The sequence below is a fragment of the Clytia hemisphaerica genome, unplaced genomic scaffold (genome assembly GCF_902728285.1).
Source record: "Clytia hemisphaerica strain Z4C2 unplaced genomic scaffold, Clytia hemisphaerica genome assembly, whole genome shotgun sequence".
Classification (NCBI taxonomy): Eukaryota; Metazoa; Cnidaria; class Hydrozoa; order Leptothecata; family Clytiidae; genus Clytia; species Clytia hemisphaerica.
Genome location: NW_027103667.1, coordinates 53,755 through 76,011, shown reverse-complemented (window position 1 = coordinate 76,011; position 22,257 = coordinate 53,755). Strand labels below are relative to the sequence as shown.

General features: G+C 34.8%; 1 protein-coding gene across 1 annotated transcript; it reads right to left on the bottom strand.

Annotated features, from left to right (window-relative positions):
• Positions 1-2,466: 2,466 nt before the first annotated feature.
• On the bottom strand, positions 2,467-20,990 carry LOC136803292 (golgin subfamily A member 6-like protein 7; the record flags this gene model as incomplete). Its single annotated transcript, XM_067060014.1, has 12 exons — positions 20,943-20,990; positions 20,083-20,128; positions 19,232-19,265; positions 18,393-18,443; positions 7,644-7,684; positions 7,269-7,297; positions 6,898-6,984; positions 5,705-5,761; positions 4,169-4,207; positions 3,635-3,682; positions 3,262-3,288; positions 2,467-2,923 (listed from the first exon to the last, which is right to left on the bottom strand). Coding segments are annotated over exons 1-12 (964 nt in total), but the record flags the coding sequence as incomplete, so codon positions are not given.
• Between the last annotated feature and the right edge of the window lie 1,267 nt (positions 20,991-22,257).

The window sequence follows — 22,257 nt, the reverse complement described above, 5'->3', positions numbered from 1 at the left end:
CGAAAGTGTTAATCTACACTTTCTGATGCAAAGTGACCTGAATAAAACCATAACTGTACAGGTTTCGCAACATGTTAAGAACTAGAATGATATCAAAGTTGATTTTCTTCAATCACCAGATAAAAATATTTGGAAAACCCAAACATAAGAATGTGTACTGTGAAACTGAAAGTGCTTCCCTCCCATAAAGAAAACATAATGCAGATTAAAGGTGAATTCCAAAATGAAATTGAATGCATTCATTTGATTTGAAATTTAAAAAGTAAGTAACTTTGGACTGGTGGCATACTGTAGATATAATCTATTTGTATCAAAGGTTACTGAAAATTATCTAAAAACTTTAACAATGTTTATACGTGTTTCTGCAAAAAGTTTTCAGTTAGCTTGAATAAAATTTCTTCATGGTTACTAAAGATATAAATTTGATACACGTTTTTTTTTTTATAAGGAACACGTTTATAAGGAACTCGAGGCTGAAAATGGTTCAAAAAATAAGGAATTGTTAAGGAACTGCTCAGGCTGAGAATAAGTGAATTTGAAAATAATGTACCTTATTGGGACTAATTTGACCAAATTTTGATCTTTCAAGGGGCAAAAAGTTCAAAATTTCCTATGTAGTAAGGAACTTTGAGACTGAAATTCTCTGTAAAAATAAGGAATTCCAGGCTCAGAGCGAAGTTAAGGTTCCTTATAAAAAAAAAATGTGTAGTTGCTCCCAAAATTGGCAGTTGAATCAGATAATTTTAATAAAGGTATTAATTTTCAGGGATTAAATTTGTCGGATTTCACAGCCTTTGTTCTTATTTACAAAAGACCATAAAATAAAATCCTAAGAAAATCTGAAAAGGGGCCTTCAGCAAAAATTGGTCACCATGAAAATATTAAAATAACATCTAATCCGCCACTGTACACAATTTTTTTCTATCGCTGTAATCCACTTCCACTTCCCTGGCAAGCAAGAAAGCGAAGATTCTTCAACGAAATGACTGTTATTTCAGACACCGTGTCCTGTTGTAACCACTGTCAACATGGTTAAAAACTTTTCACTTCACAGGTGGGTACAACATTGTGTTTGTATTTTATTGGACGTCTGGTTCTAAAAAGTCAAAAAGTTTGTTCAGTTTTGATTTGAGCAAAGTACGCTCCTACGTTTAACATCAACACGGTACAGTGTGCAGTGGTGGTATTAGTAGAGAGAGTGTTCAGTGTTCGAGTCTGTTCATAATATGTGACAAAACAATTCAAATTGAAATTACTCCAATAGTGTGTGTAATAATAAGCTTTTCTTAGAAGCTTGAAATGTTTTGTCCCAGTCTGGAATTCAGGTAACTAAGCTGAAAATCTTTGGCGTACATAGACATCAAAGTACCGCTCTGGCACAGTGGCATAAACATCGTGCTTTATAAATTGTAGATACTTTTTCATACGCTTATGTATTTTGTACTGTACTGACGATGACGATAGTCGAAAAGCTTTTACAATAAATTGAACAAATTTTTGTTTTCTTGATTTTTATCGAACATTACTTTGCATGGCATTAATCATTCATCATGGCATAAACATCATTTTCAAAGTTTGCTAAAACTTCAATATTGGCGTAAAAAATTATTCACAAAATAGCATCAAATATACACTCCATAATCCATCGTTTTTTCGGCTTTTGTTCCGCTTCTGTTTACATTTTTCTGCTCGCTGCTTCGCTGCTCCCCATGCTCAACCATTTTTTTGCTGTAACACTGTGCTTCAAATGTCCACGAGAATTAATCAGTTCCATGTTAGTCATAGTATATTCTCATTGGCATGTCTCACTCACTAAATCTTCTGTAAGAAACTCAATGTTGGTATCATCAGTTTTTAGCACGTTTTGACGCAAGGATTACTCTTTGAAAAATTACTTTCGGCGCATGCAATATCCATATATAGGGTACTGGGTTCAGTAGGGTTTCGGTAGAGCAGCATATAAAACTGTCCAGACACTGTCAGACTGTGTGTGTAAAACACATTGTCATTCATTGTACATTGATTGAAGATGTCATCCATTTCTGACGACAATCGTATAAGGTTTGATCCAATATCAGTAGTTTGATAGTTATTCATTCAGTAGCAAACAATGTCCCTCAACTAAATCCAGTTTTAGTTTTGAGCAACTACGTTAAAAAGATATTAACCAAGCAAAAATCTTGTGAGCTGTTTGTTGTTTGTGAAACCTTTAAACTGTGTGGAAAACATAAAAGACAAACCTCCAAACTGTGTAGACTGGCAGTGCAAACGGGTGCAAACGGGACTTTCGATTTCTCGCTTTCACAAGTGCTCTGTGTAAAATGCACGAAAGTTAAAAAAAATATCACGAAAAAAATCTGAAGAAACAACATGAACATGAATCATGAATATTTTTCTGGCGAGCAAGTCCGCTACGTGAAGCAACAAAAGCCCCTGCGGGGCAATTATTGTTATCTTTTTTTCTACAGTCGTCATGTTCTTCCCCCTCCTCCATCTCGTTCTCCATCCAGTACAGCCGCAACCTTTCGATGATTGCCTCCTTCAACCCACTCATCGGAAGGTTCCTTCTTCTAAGCTCCTCCCTTAACTCCAGCACTTTCATCTCTTTGATCCTACCCTCGGTCAAGGGTAAGTGCTCGTCATTGGTTTTGTGGCGTTTCAATCTTTTTCCAATATGATGAGCCTTTCCTTGACCTCTTTTTCTATTCTCATTATACAATCTCCTTGGGCGGCCTCTTTTGGGGAGAAGGGCAGGATCAGATGATGGTGATTGTGATGGTGATGGAGTGGGAAGAGCTATAGGAGGTAAGACCTCCTCTCCTGCTGCAACCGGTTCCTTTTCCGCCTCCTCTCCTGCTCCAACCGGTTCCTTTTCCGCCTCCTCTCCTGCTCCTACTGCTTCTGCTCCTTCTGCTCCTTGAAACTATGAAAATAAATATGGTTGTCAATATTCTTTACATTTTTCATTGTAATCAAAGTTAAAATTACACTGCTTTATAAATGTCTTAACAGAGGATGCCCCGTTCCGTATTGAGAAGTCTAGGAGTCATCTCACTGGAATCGTGTGAGCGTAGGTTTAGTCTTGCGAGACACTAACACACAATTTTTCGATCTAGTGCGTTAATCTAGCGATCCATGGGGAACTAGGCAAGTGCACTTCCACATCATCCACGATGGATTGTGGAATGGATTCCTAGCACAGTCACCAATTATTGTGACTTAGAACAGACCCATTTTACGGAATATATAAAATTAACTTACAATTTCAAAGTCAATGTTCTGACCAACCTATTAAATAATGAGAAAAATCTAAAGTAAATAAACAGGCAGTTTGATTGAAAAGTTTGTATATAATATATACAACAAATAAGGACTTCCAATTTTTACGAAAATGGGCGAATCGGGTACATATTTGCTTTTAAAAGCAATTAGTGTCCTTTCCCAAGTAGTTTGTATAAGAGCTTTTGTTTTATAATTCCAAGGGGCTTTTGTTGAAAAAGAAAATAAATTAAAAAATTTAAAAGGAAAATCAAAACTAGCGGACAAAGGTTTTGTTTGTGAGCACTATGTAGGGAAAGAGTCCCTATATTTTGAAGCAAATTTTGTAAAAAATACTGTTAGTAAAATCACTGACCTGGTGTTGAATTTCCGCCTCCTCGAGGATTGGAGCTGGGTTTTCGGGCTAAAAACAGAATTTGGAGTATGAGTTTTCATTGATTTGATTGAGTTTTTCTCGTTGTAATAAATGGTAATAGTTAGGAGAAATTCATTGGTTCTACCTTCGTAGTAACTTTAAAAAAACTTTAAAAATTAACTAACAACGACACTCAAAATAATGAAAGTGAAACCTTAGGACAAGATTATTTATATGGAGAAAACTAAAAAAAGTAAAACACTTTATAAGAATGTCCATGATGAAAATGGCCAAGATGATGAGAATAATGCTAAGAATATCACCATCATGGAATTTTGCTACTCAAGCTAAGAATTCCATTTTTAGAGCATTTTCAACCATAAATTGTCAATTACCCCCAAGTAAGGCCTCACTCCTTTCACAAAATGCTATTTTATGCTTGAGACGTAAGTATTAAATGGTCAATCTAGTCTGACACTATTCTTAGGTCCCTTCTTATAAAAAAAAGCGTAAGTATAGAAAATTTCAGCTTACAGCAGACATTGAGGCAACTTGATCTTCTAGAGCCTCATGCTAGATAAAGAAGTTTAAATAGTCAATCAATAAACGATTTGTTCTTCTCACTAAGAGTCTGAGTCAAATATAACAATTAATGGACATATAAAATCTTTCCATCCTGCACAGTCCTGCAAGGTGATATTTGACCATTCTTTGAAAATATCAGTTGGGCCAAAAAACACAAACGTTAATTTTTTTAAAAATCTTTCAAAAATACAGGCCTTGACTATTAATTTTTGAAAAGTAATTCTTTACCATGTTCGTCATCATTAGAGTTCACAAAGTTAAGGCCATTTTTATCATTAGAACAAAATGGAAATTGTAAAAAAGGTTGAAAACATTGACATCAAATCAGATAAAGTTGACGACGATCTTTTCATTTCCTTCTTTACCAGTCTTTACACTCTCAAGGACCCATTGGGAACCCTTTCCCGCTGGACAAATTGGCCAAAATATCGTCCTCAGTGGAAATTTAAACTGTAATTTTTGTCTCCGCTAAAAATAATCAGATAAACCAATCCTCACTTATTGTGCTATTTTTTCCATCCACACTGAATTTTCTGGAATTCCAGCTGGCACACAACATTGTTTCAACGTTCATCTAACGTTATATGATCTAACGTTATATGGACGTTGTGAACGTTAGATAAACGTTGAAACAACGTTGTGTGCCACCTGAAATATCAATCATGCGAATGAGGTGTTTTTGTAACGTTGAGGTTTAAATTTACGATATAATATATACAATTTACTTTTTTCAAAACATTATAACTTTCTCTGTGAATACTCTATGTTTTTTTGCAAATTTGAAAACAATGATATTTACAAACTTTTTTAAATTTCGCATTGTCTCCTAAAATAATTTTTCCGCGATCGTAGATTACTATGGGAGATTACTTTTACGTTGCGTTTTTCCTGGACAATCCACTCTGATAAGGTTAGCTAACAGGAAAGGAGTTAAAATTTCGATTGGCAGGTTTTCTGTCTTTTCTTTTGTAGAATCTTGTTTGTTAAAATACATACTTATTACAAATAGGCCAAATAAGTTTGTTGAAAAACATAAAAAGCGTCCCACCGGACACTTCAAATCTGTACATAATACATATGCTTTTTTTGAAATGTTTTTACACGTCTGATGATTGCGATAAGCATGAAACTTCAAGTAAAGTATTTTTTAACCTTGTGAATTTTCGAAAAATGTAATTTATGATTGGCTCTACGAAGTATTTAGCACTATTGTAATGGTTGTTCAACTAAGATGTTACTTAATACAAATGCAGATTTTGCTGCTTTGATTAGTCAGTCATTTGAGGGCTATGCATGTTAGCCTCCACTGATGCAAGTTACCCGACTTCACGGTAGTCATTTGGAAATTTTATCGGAAACAACATTAGATCCCCTATATCAAATCTAATTTCGGGATGCATGTAGCCTTGGTAAAACCGTTAATTATTTGACAAATTTAGATAGAATATAAATTAACGAAGAAATACTGAAAGTAAAAATACTAACCTGCTCACCGATGGCCGCAGCTTCTGCCTCCTCGAGGATTTGGGCAGGGTTTGCGTCCTAAAAAGAAACAAAATTCTTGATGATTATTGATCCTAAGTGATTTGATAATTGCTTTTTCAACTGCCAACATTTCTACTTTTCTACAACATTACTACCAGCTAATCTTAGGTTGCATCTTATAATTCTAAATGAGTTTATGAAAAACTTATATAACGCTAGCCCAGCATTAAGAGACATCTCCGCCTATCGCGCCACGGGCTTCACATAGCCGTAAAGGGTATACGGATATAGGTAATCTATTTTTATAACAGCGATTTTCCAAGTAAATTCAAATGAACATACTACCCCTCATTGGATCGATAATTATATGGGGAATAAGTTGGGAAGGGTTATGAGGCTTGAGTGTAATTTTGAAATTTGGCTGAATTTTTAGGCGTTTTCATTCACTTGATGACGTCATCAAAACAGGAAAGATGCGATATCTAGAAATTGGAAAGGAGTTAGGGGATGATTGACCCCTCAGGTGGGCCAGGGCAAACCAGTCCAACATTTCATCCAACATGATTTTACAATGTGGTATTTAATAAAGATTTTTAAACAAATTTCTCTCAGTTATGATGTTGAAATTTCATTCCTGTTAAAATATTCTAAAAGATCTCATATTTTTTCTCCATTTTCATCTTCATCTTCCAATTTATTCAAATTCATTAAAATTATTCCACTTTCCACTTACAAATGTCTTATCAATATGTCTTAGAGTCGAGACAAGGAAATCGGTTACATCGGTAGAAACTCATTGACATCGCTTGTGATGGGGCTAATAACATAGTTGCCAGCCGTCCCGCATTTAAGCTCTTTGTCCCGAATTCCGCCTGCATACCTAAGATGTCCCGCATTTTCGAGAAAACTCAAAAAATTCGTAGAACTCTTGGAAAAAATATAGAAATGCTACTAAAAATATGTTTCCACAAGCACAAACTCACTTCCTCGTTTTTTTCTTTTCACTCCGGAACGGTGGATGGAGGACGGAGATGTAATAGTACTACATGAACCATGTCCAGTACACCTAATTTCTTTGATCGCTCATTTTGCCCATTTTGCTTTATTTCTAATCTTGTATTGTTTTTAGCCATTCCTACGTCATTTCAGGCCCAAAAAAAATTTCTAAAAAGAAAAACGAAATTTTAGCTTACAGCAGATGGTGTCCGTTGCAACATCAATTGTTGTTGTTGTTGCTGTTGTTGCTTTTGCAGCTGTTGTTGTTGTTCTTGTTCTTGTTGCTGTTGAATACAAACAAAGAACTTCTTTTTATTTTACTTTTAGGCAAAAATCTGTGATGGCCAAATGATCCACTTTTTCGCATCACATCCTCCGACTACACAATCATGAAAGAAATCCAAATTCAATTACCTAATGGTTACTCACGGTGTAAAAAGTAAGTCTGTCGTTGCTTAGAATATATAAATAACGAAATACTAGCATTTACATAAAAAAAATCAAGTTCGTAAAGGTTCACACGATGAATCAGAATCAAAAAAAAGTTATCTCAATAAAGTTCACTCACCATTTCAGCAATTTGTCTTTTGAGTTCATCTAAAAAATAAATGAAAAGTATTTTATTTTTGCCAGAAACTATACAGTAGCTTCTACGGACGTTTGCCATCTTCTTTTTTTTATCTTGCGCTCCGAAAACAATTAAAATGCTAGATTTTATCCATCGGGACGAAATTTAAAAAGTCAAATTTTTCCTTCAATTTTTTTGCTGGAGAAAGCTTAAAGTTGCCTATCTAGCTCTTCGGGGTTATGATAAATCATCGGTCCTTCATTATCACATTACAAAACGAGTAAAACAAGATAAAAACAAGAAAGCCTCGAGTTCAAAAATGAAAAATGACGTCGCTAAATTCCGAAAATAACTTGGGATAACAATTTTACATACCATTATTCTTTTTATATTTTTTCAGTTCTTCTTCTTGATCTCTGGAAGAGAAAATACATCGGCTCGAATTAGGATCGCTTCATATTTCTCGTTTGAACATCTAAATTTTGTCAGGTCTTGAAGAGCAGTTCGGGAATCTTTAGTCTGAGGAAGTTAGTGGTCTTACAATGACGAGGGATTTATTGGGAAATGTTGGCAGTGGTTAAAGTAAAGACAGAGCTTTAGAGGTCTTTGTAATGATAAAGGGAAACGAGAAAAACTGGTCATCGTTGTATTTGTTAAAAAGCTTTTCATTAAGTTCTATTCATCTTTGCGCTTTTTCAGCTCAGCATTATGCTAGTAGAACTTTATAACTTTGGTAAGTCTGATAATATCGTTGAATCTAAGTAAGCAGATTCACCAGAACCGTTATATTCTCCACCAGATCCAACTGAACTATCGGATCGATAACCAAAAACACCAGAACCATTACTACCAGAATCACTCATCGAATTCATAAATTTCAGAGTATCCTTTAAGAACCAGAACTATCAATTCCATCTACAGAGTTACTAGAACCATCAATTGGGCTTTTACAGAAAACACCGTGCACCACCCTGTTGAGGAGGTCCAACCTTTTGTGACCTACTCCCTTGGAATTCCAGGCAATTCTAGGATCATACCCCCTTGGAATTCCACTTATTTTTGACGGATTTTCGTCTACCCTTATGGAATTCCCCTGCATTTCAAACCTTTCCCCCTTGGAACGGAAATGGACCTCCTCAACCGGGTGTGCACGATTTTTTTCTGGAAACGCCCATTCCACCTTCAGATGACATTGTTATAGGGTCATTGTAACACTTAAGATTCCATCTTGGTCAAATCAAACTGCATCTTTAAGTATTAACTAAAACCAATGAGTGTCAGGGCCATTTTAAGTGCTTCTTTGGTAAAATGAGCTAGGTCAAACTTTATACGTCAATATCTCCCGAACCAGAAGAAATTAGAGGTTGTTTTATTGGATAGCCTTATTCTTTCTTTTTTTTATGTTGGGTGGGGAGGGGTTTTGGCGCCACTCGTTTTAGGCAGGGTGAGTATTCCTTATCTGACGGCGAATTTGCTAGTTTTGTAATGAAGTAATATACCCCGAAAGGCTAAAAGTGATTCTTCTATGTTTTCCAGGCAAAAGAAAGTAATGTCTTAACGAATTTAGCAATCATAAACAGAAGAATTAAAATTAGTATTTTCCTTGTTTTTGAGTTTACTTTTTTTACAAATCTAGTGACTAACACTATTTTCAATCTGGCGTTTTTATGAAAAACACGCGGTCCGCGTAACTTTGATAGGATAGGATTCATATCCTACCACTACCTGTATTGGGCTCCAGAAAAAAACCGTACACCCCCTGTTGAGGAGCTCCAACCTTTTGTGAATTACCCCCTTGGAATTTCAGGCAATTTTAGGGTCATATCCCTCTGGAATTCCAAATTTTTAAAGATTTTCATTCTACCCCCATGGAATTCCACTTATTTATGACGGATTTTTGTCTACTGCTATGGAATTTCAAACCATACCCCCTTGGAATGTAAATGGACTCCTCAACAGGGGGTGCACAGTTTTTTTCTGGAAAAGCCCATTGATTTCTTGACTACAAAAAGATCAAACTTGCAACTTTCTTATATTGCTCCTCAAAATGCTTTTTATTTCCATCAACTTAGGCTAAAATGAAGATTTCAAGACGAGTATGAGGCTGGCAAGAGGACCTTCCTGGATCTGGCTATAGCCGACATTGGCAATCAAAGGGTTAGAGAATGCGCTTGTCTCGTTCATCTGAAACCATTGCGATAAATATGCTCATATTATGCGCCGTCCATTGTTTACTTTGTAATCACTAATTACCGGAGAGTATATAGCTCTTTCAAGAGTTAATAACTCGATTCTTCAATGTTATAAAGTAGATGCCTATAAGAAAGATATTATGCTCATATTGTGCACCGTTCTTTGTTTACTTTGTAAGAATTAATTACCGAAAGGTAAATGGCTGTTTATTAAGCGTTATTGATTCTATTTTTATAAAGTATATGCTTTAAAAAAAAATTTGCTCACATTGTGCACTGTCCCTGTTTTACTTTTTAAGAACTAAAAACCAATACAAATCGCAACAAAATAGATAAAACAATAGGTGCGCGCGAACATTTTTCAACCGCGGCGGCCCGCTCAAAATCGGAAAAACATTAACGACACGAATATTTTTCTGGCGAGCAAGGCCGCTACGTGAAGCAACAAAAGCCCCTGCGGGGCAATGATTGAAATACCGCATATTTGAAAAGCTACCAGTTTAAATTCGCAACAGTGGATGGTCTCTATAACCATAGTATAAGGATGCCGTGGCTGAAATGATGAGGCTATTGTTTTTATCGTTAATAGATTGTGGTTTATAAGAACTAATTCGAAGCTAACAAAATCCCTATCCTTAAAAGTGTGTATAATATTCAATTGAAAAACAATTACTTCTCAAGAATCTTTCTCCCTGCGCTCTCTAGTAGGCTTGTTTGAAGTTTGTCTGTACATAGACCCATTATCTACAGCTAATTTCTAAATTCAACCCGGTGGGGAAAAATCCTTCGAATTAGCAGAAAATAATTTACCGAAATCTTCATTTTAGCCATTCTATTACAAAAACTAATTTTCAAATGTTAAACTTTGAATGCTTGCTGTCATTTCAATACTGTTGTTTTCCGAGTGAAATCTTCACCGAATGCTGCTGGAATATTTATTTACTAATATCAGTAAAAAAAATTCAAAATACCCAGGAAGGCATTTGAGTCACTTGATTTTCTCCCAGTTCTGAAATCTCTGACATTCTGTTCGTTCTAATACTAAAACCAAAAATCTTTTTGCGATTTTAATTGGGTTTTATGTCATGCTTCGAGGCTCGGAAAACACGAGTTAAAAAGCACGAGTTAAAAAACACGAGTTACAAAAAACACGAGTTACGTTAACTGTGACGTCATCAATGGGAAATTATGACGTCACAAGTAGATAATTTAACTCGTCAATTTATGGTGCACCATAAATTGACGAGTTAATTAACTCGTAAGATTAAGGTGCACCATAAATTGACGAGTTAATTAACTCGTCAGTTTAAGGTGCACCATAAATTGACGAGTTAAATTATCTACTTGTGACGTCATAATTCCCCATTGATGACGTCACATTTAACGTAACTCGTGTTTTTTGTAACTCGTGTTTTTTAACTCGTGTTTTTTAACTCGTGTTTTCCGAGCCTCTCATGCTTCACGATAAAGTCATAAAACCATCTAGACGAGCTATGACCTTGAAAATTTTCACAAGCACTCTTAATAAGATTTTATTAAAAATTGGAAAGTTTCAAATGGGTTCAAAAGCTTTTCTCCGATATATACACAATATAACACCAGCGTAGTAGATTCTGCCCCCTCCCTGTGGCTAGGGTTGAACATGGAAACAGTTTTAAATCTGCCCTGATATATTTCTCTTGAGTTCTGAAAATCAAATTTCCCAAAAATCATCAGAAATATATTTATGGTCGTTCAATATTTGTTTTAAATTTTGTAATATTTTTCAATAGCTTATTTTCTTCATAGCTCATTTGCTTCTTCGTTTATTGAAAAACCTGAAATCGTTTTTTTTTTTAGAAATTAGAAATAGCCCCTAAAGAACGAGTATCCAGGGGCCACTCGATTTTGAAACAACAGAATGCGCCGCGCAAAATCTGCCTTTCAAGATCACACTCTTAAATGTCTTGAGAATACAAACAACCTTCTACACGAAAATAGCAGTATTTGCAGTTTTTCTGCTAATTCGGTAAATCATTTTCTTCTAATTCGAGGGATCTTTCCCCACCGGGGTGAATTTTGAGTTTAACTTTGCCAGTGGGTTAGGGAGTCCCACCGGGTCTGTGGGTGTGCTAGAGCTTAAATGTTTTTATATTCTATTTTCAGTGCTAAATTTTCATAGGCCTTTTTAGACCATGTCGAAGAAATACGATGGAGTGACTTTTGATTTGCATTATCTTTTTACGAGGATTGCACTCAATGTGGTTGCTCTTTATCATCTCAAATCCGCCAGTGATATCTTCGTTTTTCTGATTTTCTTTTTTCTGTTTTTAGAAGTGTTAGTGTTAGTGTTAAAGTTTGTTTTTGATTAACAAAATAAATGCTGTTTTAAGCCGTTTTACGGCGGTTGTGGACGGCTAGTTGATGATATAGATCTTTGTTTTTTTTCTCAACGAATTATACACTTTAGATGAAGAAATTTTTGCGAATGAAATTGTTGCATTTCGCGAGAATTAACCTTTGTGGAAAGTTTTCCATCATAACCCTAGGAACAAATTTAAGATTAGTTCAATAAAAATACTTTTGCAGATTCAAGGTAGTTAATCTTTTGGTTGTTTAGATTTTGTGCAACTTGCCAAAAACTTTCTTGAACAGCAAGAAAGCATTTACTTGCTCAATTCAAAATTTATTTTAAACAAAAGAATTTGGTTTGGAAAAATAAGAAATGTAATGTAAAATATAGAAACACTATTCCTTCTACAATATTCATCTATCCCAAGTCCTGAAGGTCCCAAGATTCTGAGATGAGAAGATACCAAATAACCCGCACAATATACATGTACCCCCTAGGTCCATTGATATTTCAAACACACAAAAAGCTATTAGCAAAAAACCTTAATTATGACGTCAGAAACTTGAACATCGCTCGAATCTTATTGTGAGGGTATATGGTTTATTATATTCTCGGAACCTCCAGACCTTCAGGACTTAGGGGTACTACAAGTATATTGTGGGGACATACATCATAATATCACCTCAAGATGATAATATACTATATACCCCCTTCTGGAGAGAATATAGAACTGGTTCAGTAAATACACAGAAAGAAATCTTTAGCCGACGTTGCTGCTGTATAAATTTCTATTATGTTTTAGGAATATGAAGAAAAAACTGCGATTGATACGAGGAAAATTTTCGGGGCGCAAATTATGGCGTGGGCGTTTGGCTGCGGGCGTACTACGGGTAATATTCTAAAGATGGACTCCCTCACACAGATAAAAAACAGCACATTCCTTAATACTTGAACTACACAGGTGAAAGATGTGTAACTAAGGCTTTGTAAACAATGGTTGCTTGACTGCTCATGCTTTTGAAACTTGCTGCTGCGGTATAAATTTCTATTATGTTTTCTGGTCCTCTAAACAGGTTTATTATTCGTTTAATACTAAGTATTTTATGTTTGTGTAGTTAGTGAATGCACCAATAAATTGATTTTTTTATAAGAATGGTTTAAATCCATTTCATTATGGATATTCTTAACTTTTTGGGAAAATCATCCTAAAATATTCTTATAGCATTCTTAGGTTAGGATCCTAATTCAGACTAGATTTAACATTTAGTACACACGTCTCAAAAACAAGAATGGCATTTCTGTGAAAGGAGTGAGCCTTACTTGGGGGTAAGTGACAATTTATAATTGAAAATGCTCTAAAAATGGCATTCTTAGCTTGAGTAGCCAAATTCCATGATGGTGATATTCTTAGCATTATTCTTAATTTTTTGGCCATTTTCATCATGGACATTCTTATAAAGTGTATTCTTATAAAAAAAGCGTGTAGTAGGTACCGTAGTACAAAAGACAGTTATATAATTTTCCACCACACATCATTATCAACAACAACCCTTCTTCACTACTCCAAACAACGAAGACTAGCAAGTATGATCATTTTGCCATATGTGCTGATATAATGAAACTAGTTGTGCCAAGCAGTCAATTGAATATGAGCAATTTTAATAAGCAATGTTTTAATATTTTATTATTTCACTCGAAAAAATGCCAGCAGAGAGCAGGTGGTGCCAATCAAACCCTATCAAACCGATTTCTGTTATCAAACTATTGAACTATCAAACAAAATGAAACGAATACAGAAACATCCCTCGTCTAATTCGGAATTCGGACCACTCTTTTCTACTAAAGCTTAAAATATTTATAAGAGGCCAACCACGCCAATTTCTTTTCGATTTCACGCCATCAAGTCTGAAAAGTTTGATTTTCACGATAACGCCAATTTTTCTCGATTTCAGGCCATTACGCCTAGAAAATTTAGTTTTCACGCTCATATTCTCTGGATAAATTCAGTTTTAGTAGACCCATTGGTATGAATAAAATTCCGTTATATAAACTTAACTTTTGCCCACAAATAGGTGTGTGTTTGGTCGTCAATCAGTTTTTCGGCATTCAAGATTATATTTTTCGAAAAATGTGGAAGGAATTTGACCTCTGTTTTTCTATTTCTAGTAATACACAGGGGTTAAATTCCAGTTTTATCGGGTGTTTCCGATAGGAAAAATGACGTAATCTTGACTAATGCATATCAAAAATTGTTTGACAACTGGTGGGTTACATCAAAGGTTCCCGGCTTAAGAGCTGAGGTACATTTGAACAAATTGACAAAGCCCACCATGGTTGGGCAACGGAGAAAATTTTTGAATTTTGAAGGGTTCAAAATGCTATTTAAGGACCCATTTCTTTACAATTTGAAAAATAATTCATGTAAAAATAATTCATGTAAAAATGATGGAAACCATTCCCCTTGCCATCCCCCCCCCCCCGTTGACGGGACCCATGGGCATTAATTGTGAATTAGCGTGAATAGTTTTCAAAAGGGGAACGAGGAGGCGCAGCCATGGTTTGCTCCGACGGGAGAAATTTTCAATTTAGTATGGTTACAATCGCTTTCATTTAGATTTACTCTCTTTTTTCCAAAATATGGTTTAAACATCACAGGATTCCTTTGATGCGAATCTGCTCAAAATTACACCTCATAATAAACCTGTTGCTTCTTTCTGTTTAAGGCTTTGCTACAAATATATATTTTCCTGAAATAAAGAACCTGATGTCTTTGATACATCTAAGAATAAGCATCGAAGAAAGAGAGGAAAATCTTAGTTACGGAGGAAGCGCAACCATGGTTTGCACTCATAGCATTCGACTTTATTTTGAAGACTAGCTAGCAAAGTCGCGCGGCTGAGGTCGAAAAACGTTTCATTTCGTGATACATATTTTAGATTCCAAAAAAAACAACGGAAACTCGTGAATTAGTATGTGTAGATTACAAAATCAAAAAGTTTCCACGATATTATCGTGCAAGTAACGAGTAATTGGCGATTTTTTGCGTTTCCAGGCAAAATTGCAAGGCCTGGAAATTCATTTTTTTCATGATTTTTGAGGGGTCTTCAAATTAAAAAAAGACCTATACCACATGATAGAGCTCTTCAAACTGAGCAAAAAAATGTATTACACCAAAGTCCCAACTTCTCTAGATCAAAAGTTATGGGCCTATTTGTGGTAAAAAACTGATGGAAAACAGGGAATTTCCCCACAATCTGCATTAATTTATGCAAAATTAAACACCTTTTTGACCACAAATAGGCCCATAACTTTTGATCTAGAGAAGTTGGGACTTTGGTGTAATACACTTTTTTGCTCAGTTTGAAGAGCTCTATCATGTGGTATAGGTTTTTTTTTAATTTGAAGACCCCCCAAAAATCATGAATTTCCAGGCCTTGCAATTTTGCCTGGAAACGCAAAAAATCGCCATTTACTCGTTACTTGCACGATAATATCGTGGAAACTTTTTGATTTTGGAATCTACATATACTAATTCGAAAGTTTCCATCGAAAAAAGTGGAATCTAAGAGGTGTATCACGAAAATCATTTTCTAGCCACTTTTTTCGACCTCAGCCGTGCGACTAGAGGCCCCGTCATAGTTGGGGCCGATCAAGAAAATTTTGAAAATTAGACCCACTAAATTAGCTAAAATGGACGAGGGATGTCAATATTAGACCAAATTACAGTATTGAACTTTATGAACATTTTTTGATTAGTTCAATGTAGTTCAATAACAATTTTTTCTCAATGAAATTTGACTGATGTACGATGAGTTCTGTAAGTAAAAACTCTAGCTTTTCCCTTTCCGATGGGATAGATATTGGCTTACTTTTTAGGCTTTATCATGGGCGATACGCCATTGGAATATAAGAAGAAGGGATGAGAAGGAAATAAATTGAAGTAAGCATTAATCAAACTTTTAAAAAAAGATATCAAATGGCGTAAAAAATTCAGGAAAATCTACGAAAACAACCGAATTCAGCATCAATTTACGACCTTTGCAGCCCATCTGAATGCATTACAAGTGAAGAAGGAAGATCCAAAGACACACTTGAATGTAAGAAGTGAAATCGAATCGTACACTACATTTGCTCAAAGCTCCCCTGTCTATCAAATCCAGTCTAACATACAAATCGAGAGCTTTTATTTGTCAAAACTGCGTCATGATCACCCCTAATCTATTGGAATCTATTGGAATCATGTGAAAAGTCAAAATCTCCGATTCCAAATGGAGATAAAAAGCTTGCGACATAATGAAAGCCCAAGACGTAGAAATCAATCAATTAAAGTCCAAAGACGTCAATGCTATGGTTTATGATCAGCGAAATAAAGGGTAGCTTTGAGACCAGAATGGCAACAATAGAAAAGCAAATGGAAAACATCATTGAAAAGAAAGAAGAAGTAAGACAATCTAATTGTTCATGGTGTTGACCAATCCACTGAAGATACAGAGGAGTCAACCAAAATTTACCTAAGGCATATAAAGATTGAAGAAATACAAAGAATCGGGAGATTTAAGAAAGCAAAAGAAGATGCGAAGCGCTATAGACCGATCAAGGTCCGATTTGCAAACGAGGAAGACAAAAATACAGTGTTGGGAGTGATCACTAAAAGAGCAAGATTGCCCTTCCAGATAACAGAAGACCTAACAAAAAGTGAAAGGAAGACAATTAAAGAGTGGTGTATGAGAGCCCAAGAAATGAATAATCAATTGAATAAAAAATTGGTTTTGTTTTGTCAAATTCAACTTTTCACCCCTCAATTTTTAGTATTTGGGAATATTATTTTCAATTTTCAATGCAAGAAGTTTATATTAAAAAATTAAAGATGCCACTGGAAATTTTAGTTTATTTTCTGGCAATAAACAAAACTAAAATTGAACTTTGCTATCAAAGTTCAATTTTCAAATTTTTAACTCGAATATTGAAAATTAAATATTGCCATTGCAATTCAATTTTTTGACCGAAAATTTCGTCAAAAATTGATTGAACGAAACATGCACACACGTTTTCCGTGAATTTGACAAAACAACGTTTTCCATGAATTTGACAAAACAACACCAATTTTTTTATTCCGCTTGCCTTTCCACTAAAACATATGCTCAAAAGTAGTGTTTCATCGGTATCAAAAGAACAAAAAAGAGGAATATTTTAGTATTTGTTGCTGTCTAGTTCCCAGGTCATTTTGCAGTTTAATGTTGTTGGCATAAATTTCACGTGGAACAATGCCCTTTACGTAATATATACTCTTTGGTCTAGTCCTGCAGTTTGTCTTTTTTATTGAGCAACACACTTTTTTATAAGAACAATTAATACAAAAACACGAGGCTGAAATTTGGCCAAAATCTAAGAACAAATTACGAACAATTTGAGCCTCAGATTTCAGATTTCTAAAAAAGTACTGATTTTAACTGATTTTAAACCTATTTTAAGTTCTCAAGTAAAGAAATATCGTAAGTTCGTAAGAACATTTAAGCCTGAAAAAATTCAAAAAATTAAGAGCAGCTTAGCCTGACAAAGTTTACTGGTTCTTATAAAAAAACTTGTAATTATTTAGAAAGTTCTTGATTAAGTCTTTAGGATACACAGGACTGTGTTAGAAATGAAATTTCTTCAAGCTCAGTGGCACAACTACCTGTCAACTAAGGGCGTACCGCGTAATCAGAAAGCTTCAAATGACCTAACTCGTTGATAAATTAGACTAACAAAGAAGTGACTGAATAAAACTATTGTTTCCTTCTTTTTCTTTGTAACTGATTGTAAATTATTTTCAACTTCGAAATTTTTCATTTGGGACGTCTATAGGTTTTGTTTTGTCAAATTCAACTTTTCCCACTCAATCTCTAGTATTTGGAAATATTGTTTTCAATTTTCAATGCAAGAAGTTTATATTAAAAAATTAAAGATGCCACTGGAAATTTTAGTTCATTTTCAGGCAATAAAATTTTTCTACCGGGTGACCCACGAAAAAGTATAAGAGTTTAGAGGGTAACTATGTCCGAAAAAAATTGAATTTTAACTAAATAAACTAAAGAGGAAAGGCAAACTTAAATTTTGATGTATCATTTTTTAATTTTGGATAAGTAGTTATCGAGATATGGAGATATAAAGTCAAAAGTCATTATAAAAAACAGTTACAGGACACAGTTGCCCTCCAAACTCTTAGACTTTTTCATGGGTCATCCGGTACAAGATCTTCATATTTTTCTTCTTCATTTTCATCTTCATTTTTAGATTTTTTTTCAAGTTTTTTTTATTTCAAATTGTTCCACTCAGTAATATCTTTCCAATAATACCAAATTTATAAAGATTGAAGAATTCCTTTAAAAGTTAAAGGTAAAAGAAAAGAGAGTTTCTTGCTTCACTTATCGTGAATAGACCTCACACACAGTATTCCAGCGAGCACAAAACCGCACCCCAATTCAATCCATATCAAAAGTTACTGACCTCCTTGCCTCCACTGCAGATTCGTATTCAATTGAAGTAACTTCTTTGCATTAAATGCAACTTCTTCTCAAATCCCCCCTTTTTAACAAACAAATTACTTTATTAAGAACAAACCTGATGGTTTTCCTCAATTTTTCCAAGTCTTGAGTCTTTTCGTCTAGTTCTCTAAAAATAAAGGAAATAATAGAATCGTTACTGTCCGTCACCAGTTTTTCTGGCTACAAGCAGGGAATCGACACCGCAAATTCGAGAATAAACAGTACTTTCTTGGCTATAGTAAAAACGTAGTAATAATGCGTTTGGCACGAGGCTAGATAACACTTTCGATTCGCCCGACCCTGAAAGAGTGGTTTTAAGATAAAAATCTCTATATAGCAGGAAGTTTTTAATTTCTAAACGAAGAAATATCTTTCCAGTGAGCTTTTAATATGGCTCTTTAGGTTAAGATTCTATACAAGATTTATCACTGATTTGCTTTATTTTTTTATCGAAATATTTTTTTTTCAAATAGGTTAAGAAAGAAAGGTGTAACGCAAAGAAATTTTATCTGACATAAGTTTTCGTCCTATAACTTCGTAGCCTGGATCCATGCTATGATTTCTTATTTTATATACTGATGGCGAAATATATAGCATGATTAGGTTTGAGAGTTTGAATTTCCTAAATCCTAATGACGGTTGAATATGCAGCCAATCAAATTCTGTTATTCTTTCAGTGGTCATACTTTCTTAAGTTTCGAAGTTTGATTTTTATTTTAGTAAGTGAGGACAGCGCTAAATTCGAATTTCCTGCTGTAAGCTTTTTGAGGCAGAAATCTACCTCGCAGCTCTCACCCGTCCTGTATATATCAAATTATGAAAAGACAGGACGGGTCTCTTGTCTAATAACTTGGTTGTTTGTAGTACTTGTAGTACTTGTTGGAGGACATTGTAATGAGAATTTCAAGGACTTACTTTTTTGTTTTGGCAATTTCTTTGGCAAGTCGTTCTATAATAACAAGAAGAAGCAATAATCAAAATTAAAGCAGTTGTCTAGACCTCTACACCAAATAAACTTCTAAACTTTGAAACATCTTAAGAACAATAGCTATTTTTAAGGCTTGGGTACAGGAGAAGTTTTTTTCACGTTGGTGCAATGCAACATGATCCATCTCACCAACATAGATAATGATGGTTTGGAGGTCCTGGAAAACCAAATGGATAATCACTATCACAAAGAACATGTATCGTCAACGAATGCGATAGTGGAGCTAATGGAAAGTAAACTTTCAACAACTTTGTATTTGAGGACAAATTCTACACTCAACAGAAAGGGACAGCAATGGGGACCAGAGCAGCACCTGACTATGCGAATGTTTACATGGGAGAAACATATCTATGAAGACCAAGAAAAGAAAAATCTTACGCTGCAACGCCGTGAAATATTTTGGTAAACAAGCTAGAAACATACATGCCAAACAGGTTAAACAAAAGATAAGGATAAAGATCATTATATGCCACATTTTTGGGAAAAACCCCATATCAAAGGGCATATAGATTGACACACGAAAACCGACGAAAAATTGACGTAAATCTTGTAAAAAGTCGAAAATGACATCACCATCGAAATAGTATTTAACGTCAATTTATAAGTTCAAAGTCCACCAGTTCTGACGAAGGCTCAATGTCCGAAACATGTTAGCTGTGGCTTCATGAAATATAACATCCAAAAACATAAATACTTCGTCTCAAAACAATTGTCTTCACATCACAACACCCTTTCACGTTCATTTTATATTAGAGTATATCTCATCATTTTCTCTTACTTTCTTCTTCTTCATTTTTGGCCAGTTCTTCTTGTCTTTGGTGATGCTAAAAAAACGAAAACAATAATATAATGGTAAACAATGGATAAAATATGCTTAAAATCTATCCTTTATTGCTGACCCAAAAAAAATATCAGTGTTTTGGTCGAGAGCATCGAAATAATTGCTGTAATATTTCACATGTGCAAACTATGACCGCGTTCACATATGAGAGACTGGGTCGGCGGCGTGAGAAAAATCAAAACAAAACAGCCGAAAAGAACTGTTTTTCAGAGAAACTGACTTGGGAGTCAAAGGGAAAAGCGCAACAAAAATATTTTCAGATTAACTTTTACTTTGGAGTTCTTCCATAAAGAACTTAAATCAAATCTGATGAACTATAAAGAAATTATTACACGCTTTTTTTTTAAGAATGGTGTTGCGCGTTGAAAACCAGATTTATGCAGGTACACGGACGATCTCATCAGCCAACTAGACTTGCAAAGTTCAATCAATCATTTAAATCAAACGTTTGCTCGATTCGGACTATCAATAAACGTGTTGAAAACCGAATCTATGATACTTAACTGTACCGGACAGGAATCCATCATTAAATTGAGGAACATTGATATCAAAAACGTCAAAACCTTTTTGCCCTCCAAAACCATTCCCACTAGATTTTTCGACTAAGGACCAATAGAATTCTTAGTCTTACTGGGATTTCGATAGAAAATTTTATCCCCGCTGTAGAAAAAAGTTTCACCGGGGCTGTGAGACAGGGGTTTCTTTCCATTACTTCTTGTTCCTCGTTATAATAACAACCAATCTTTTCTGCGACTTTACAGCGGAACTTACTCAGTTTAATGAAAGAGGTTACTTACTCTAATTTGATTGATCGATTCTTTCTCATTTTGTTTGTTCGAAGCCATTTTGATTAAATAAATTTATAAGATAAGTCTAAGATAAATAACACTATGAAGAGAAGAAAAAGATTGAATATAATATCAGAATATGCACATTTGACGGAAGCATATTTTTTGGCCTTTTAGCTTCATCAAGTAAGCTCAAGACCCAGTAGCTCCGTGATGTGATCCAAGATTAAAGGTATATATCTTACAAAAACAAATTCAGAGCTTTTAGGAGCTATAAAGAATGAAAAATTCCAAATTCCCATTTAGTTGCTGAAGATGGAAAAAATGGAATCTCATGAATAAATTGACCAATTGATATTCTATTGGTGATCATCATTGGCTTAACCTGGGGGAAAATAGAGAGAATTTGAGTATTTCGCTGAATTTTGACACTTTATAAGACTGGGACCTACCAAAACAACTTTTAATGAGGCACAAACTTTGTGTTATGATGAAATTTTATGTGATACACCAGAAAAATTTCTTGTCAACTGTATTTAGTATCATTTACGACGCTTCAGGGGGTAAAATGCCCATTTTGTTGAATTTGTATATGATTTGAGCAATTTTCACTGCTTATCTCGCCCGAAATATCTTTAGTTTTAACTTGATCTTTGTGCAATATACGCTAGCAAATTACAATGCTGACTTGAAACGTGAGATGCAGGGCGGTTCAGTTGAAGAAACCAGGTTTTTTATTGATTTTTTTGGCCTATTTGACCCATAGAACAGTGTTCAGGTGTACAAAGTTTGATTTTTAACTACTGGAAGCATGGATATTTTTGGTAGGCAATAGAGGAAAGCAATCTGTGCTTGAGTTTGGATAATTTTCTTGAGAAGTTTCCTCAAAAGCCTAAGGTTTTAGGATGGAAACCACCGCCATTTTGCTTTCCTTTTAACAGTATCCTGCCTCAAAATAAGAAGTTCTACTTAAAAACCGGCAGTAGTGACCGTTTTGGGAAGTAAAAGCTTACAGAATTACGTTAAATAACTGTAACTATGTAGCCATAACTTCAGTTAAAAGCATCGCAATGTTGTGTAGTTGTCTTTAAAAGGACTAAGAGATGATTGAATGGTAGTTTAAAGTTTGTTAGAGCTGGTCTCCATCCTAAAAATTTAGGTTTTAGAGGAACCTTCTCAAGAAAAACATCCAGGCAATTGTGAACTAGAAATTGGCATATTTACTCCTGATTTGCCACCTGTATCTCTGATGCCTGATAATGAAAACCACAGATTGCTTTGCTCTATTGTCCATCAGAAAGTATAATTTTTTCAGTAGTTAGAA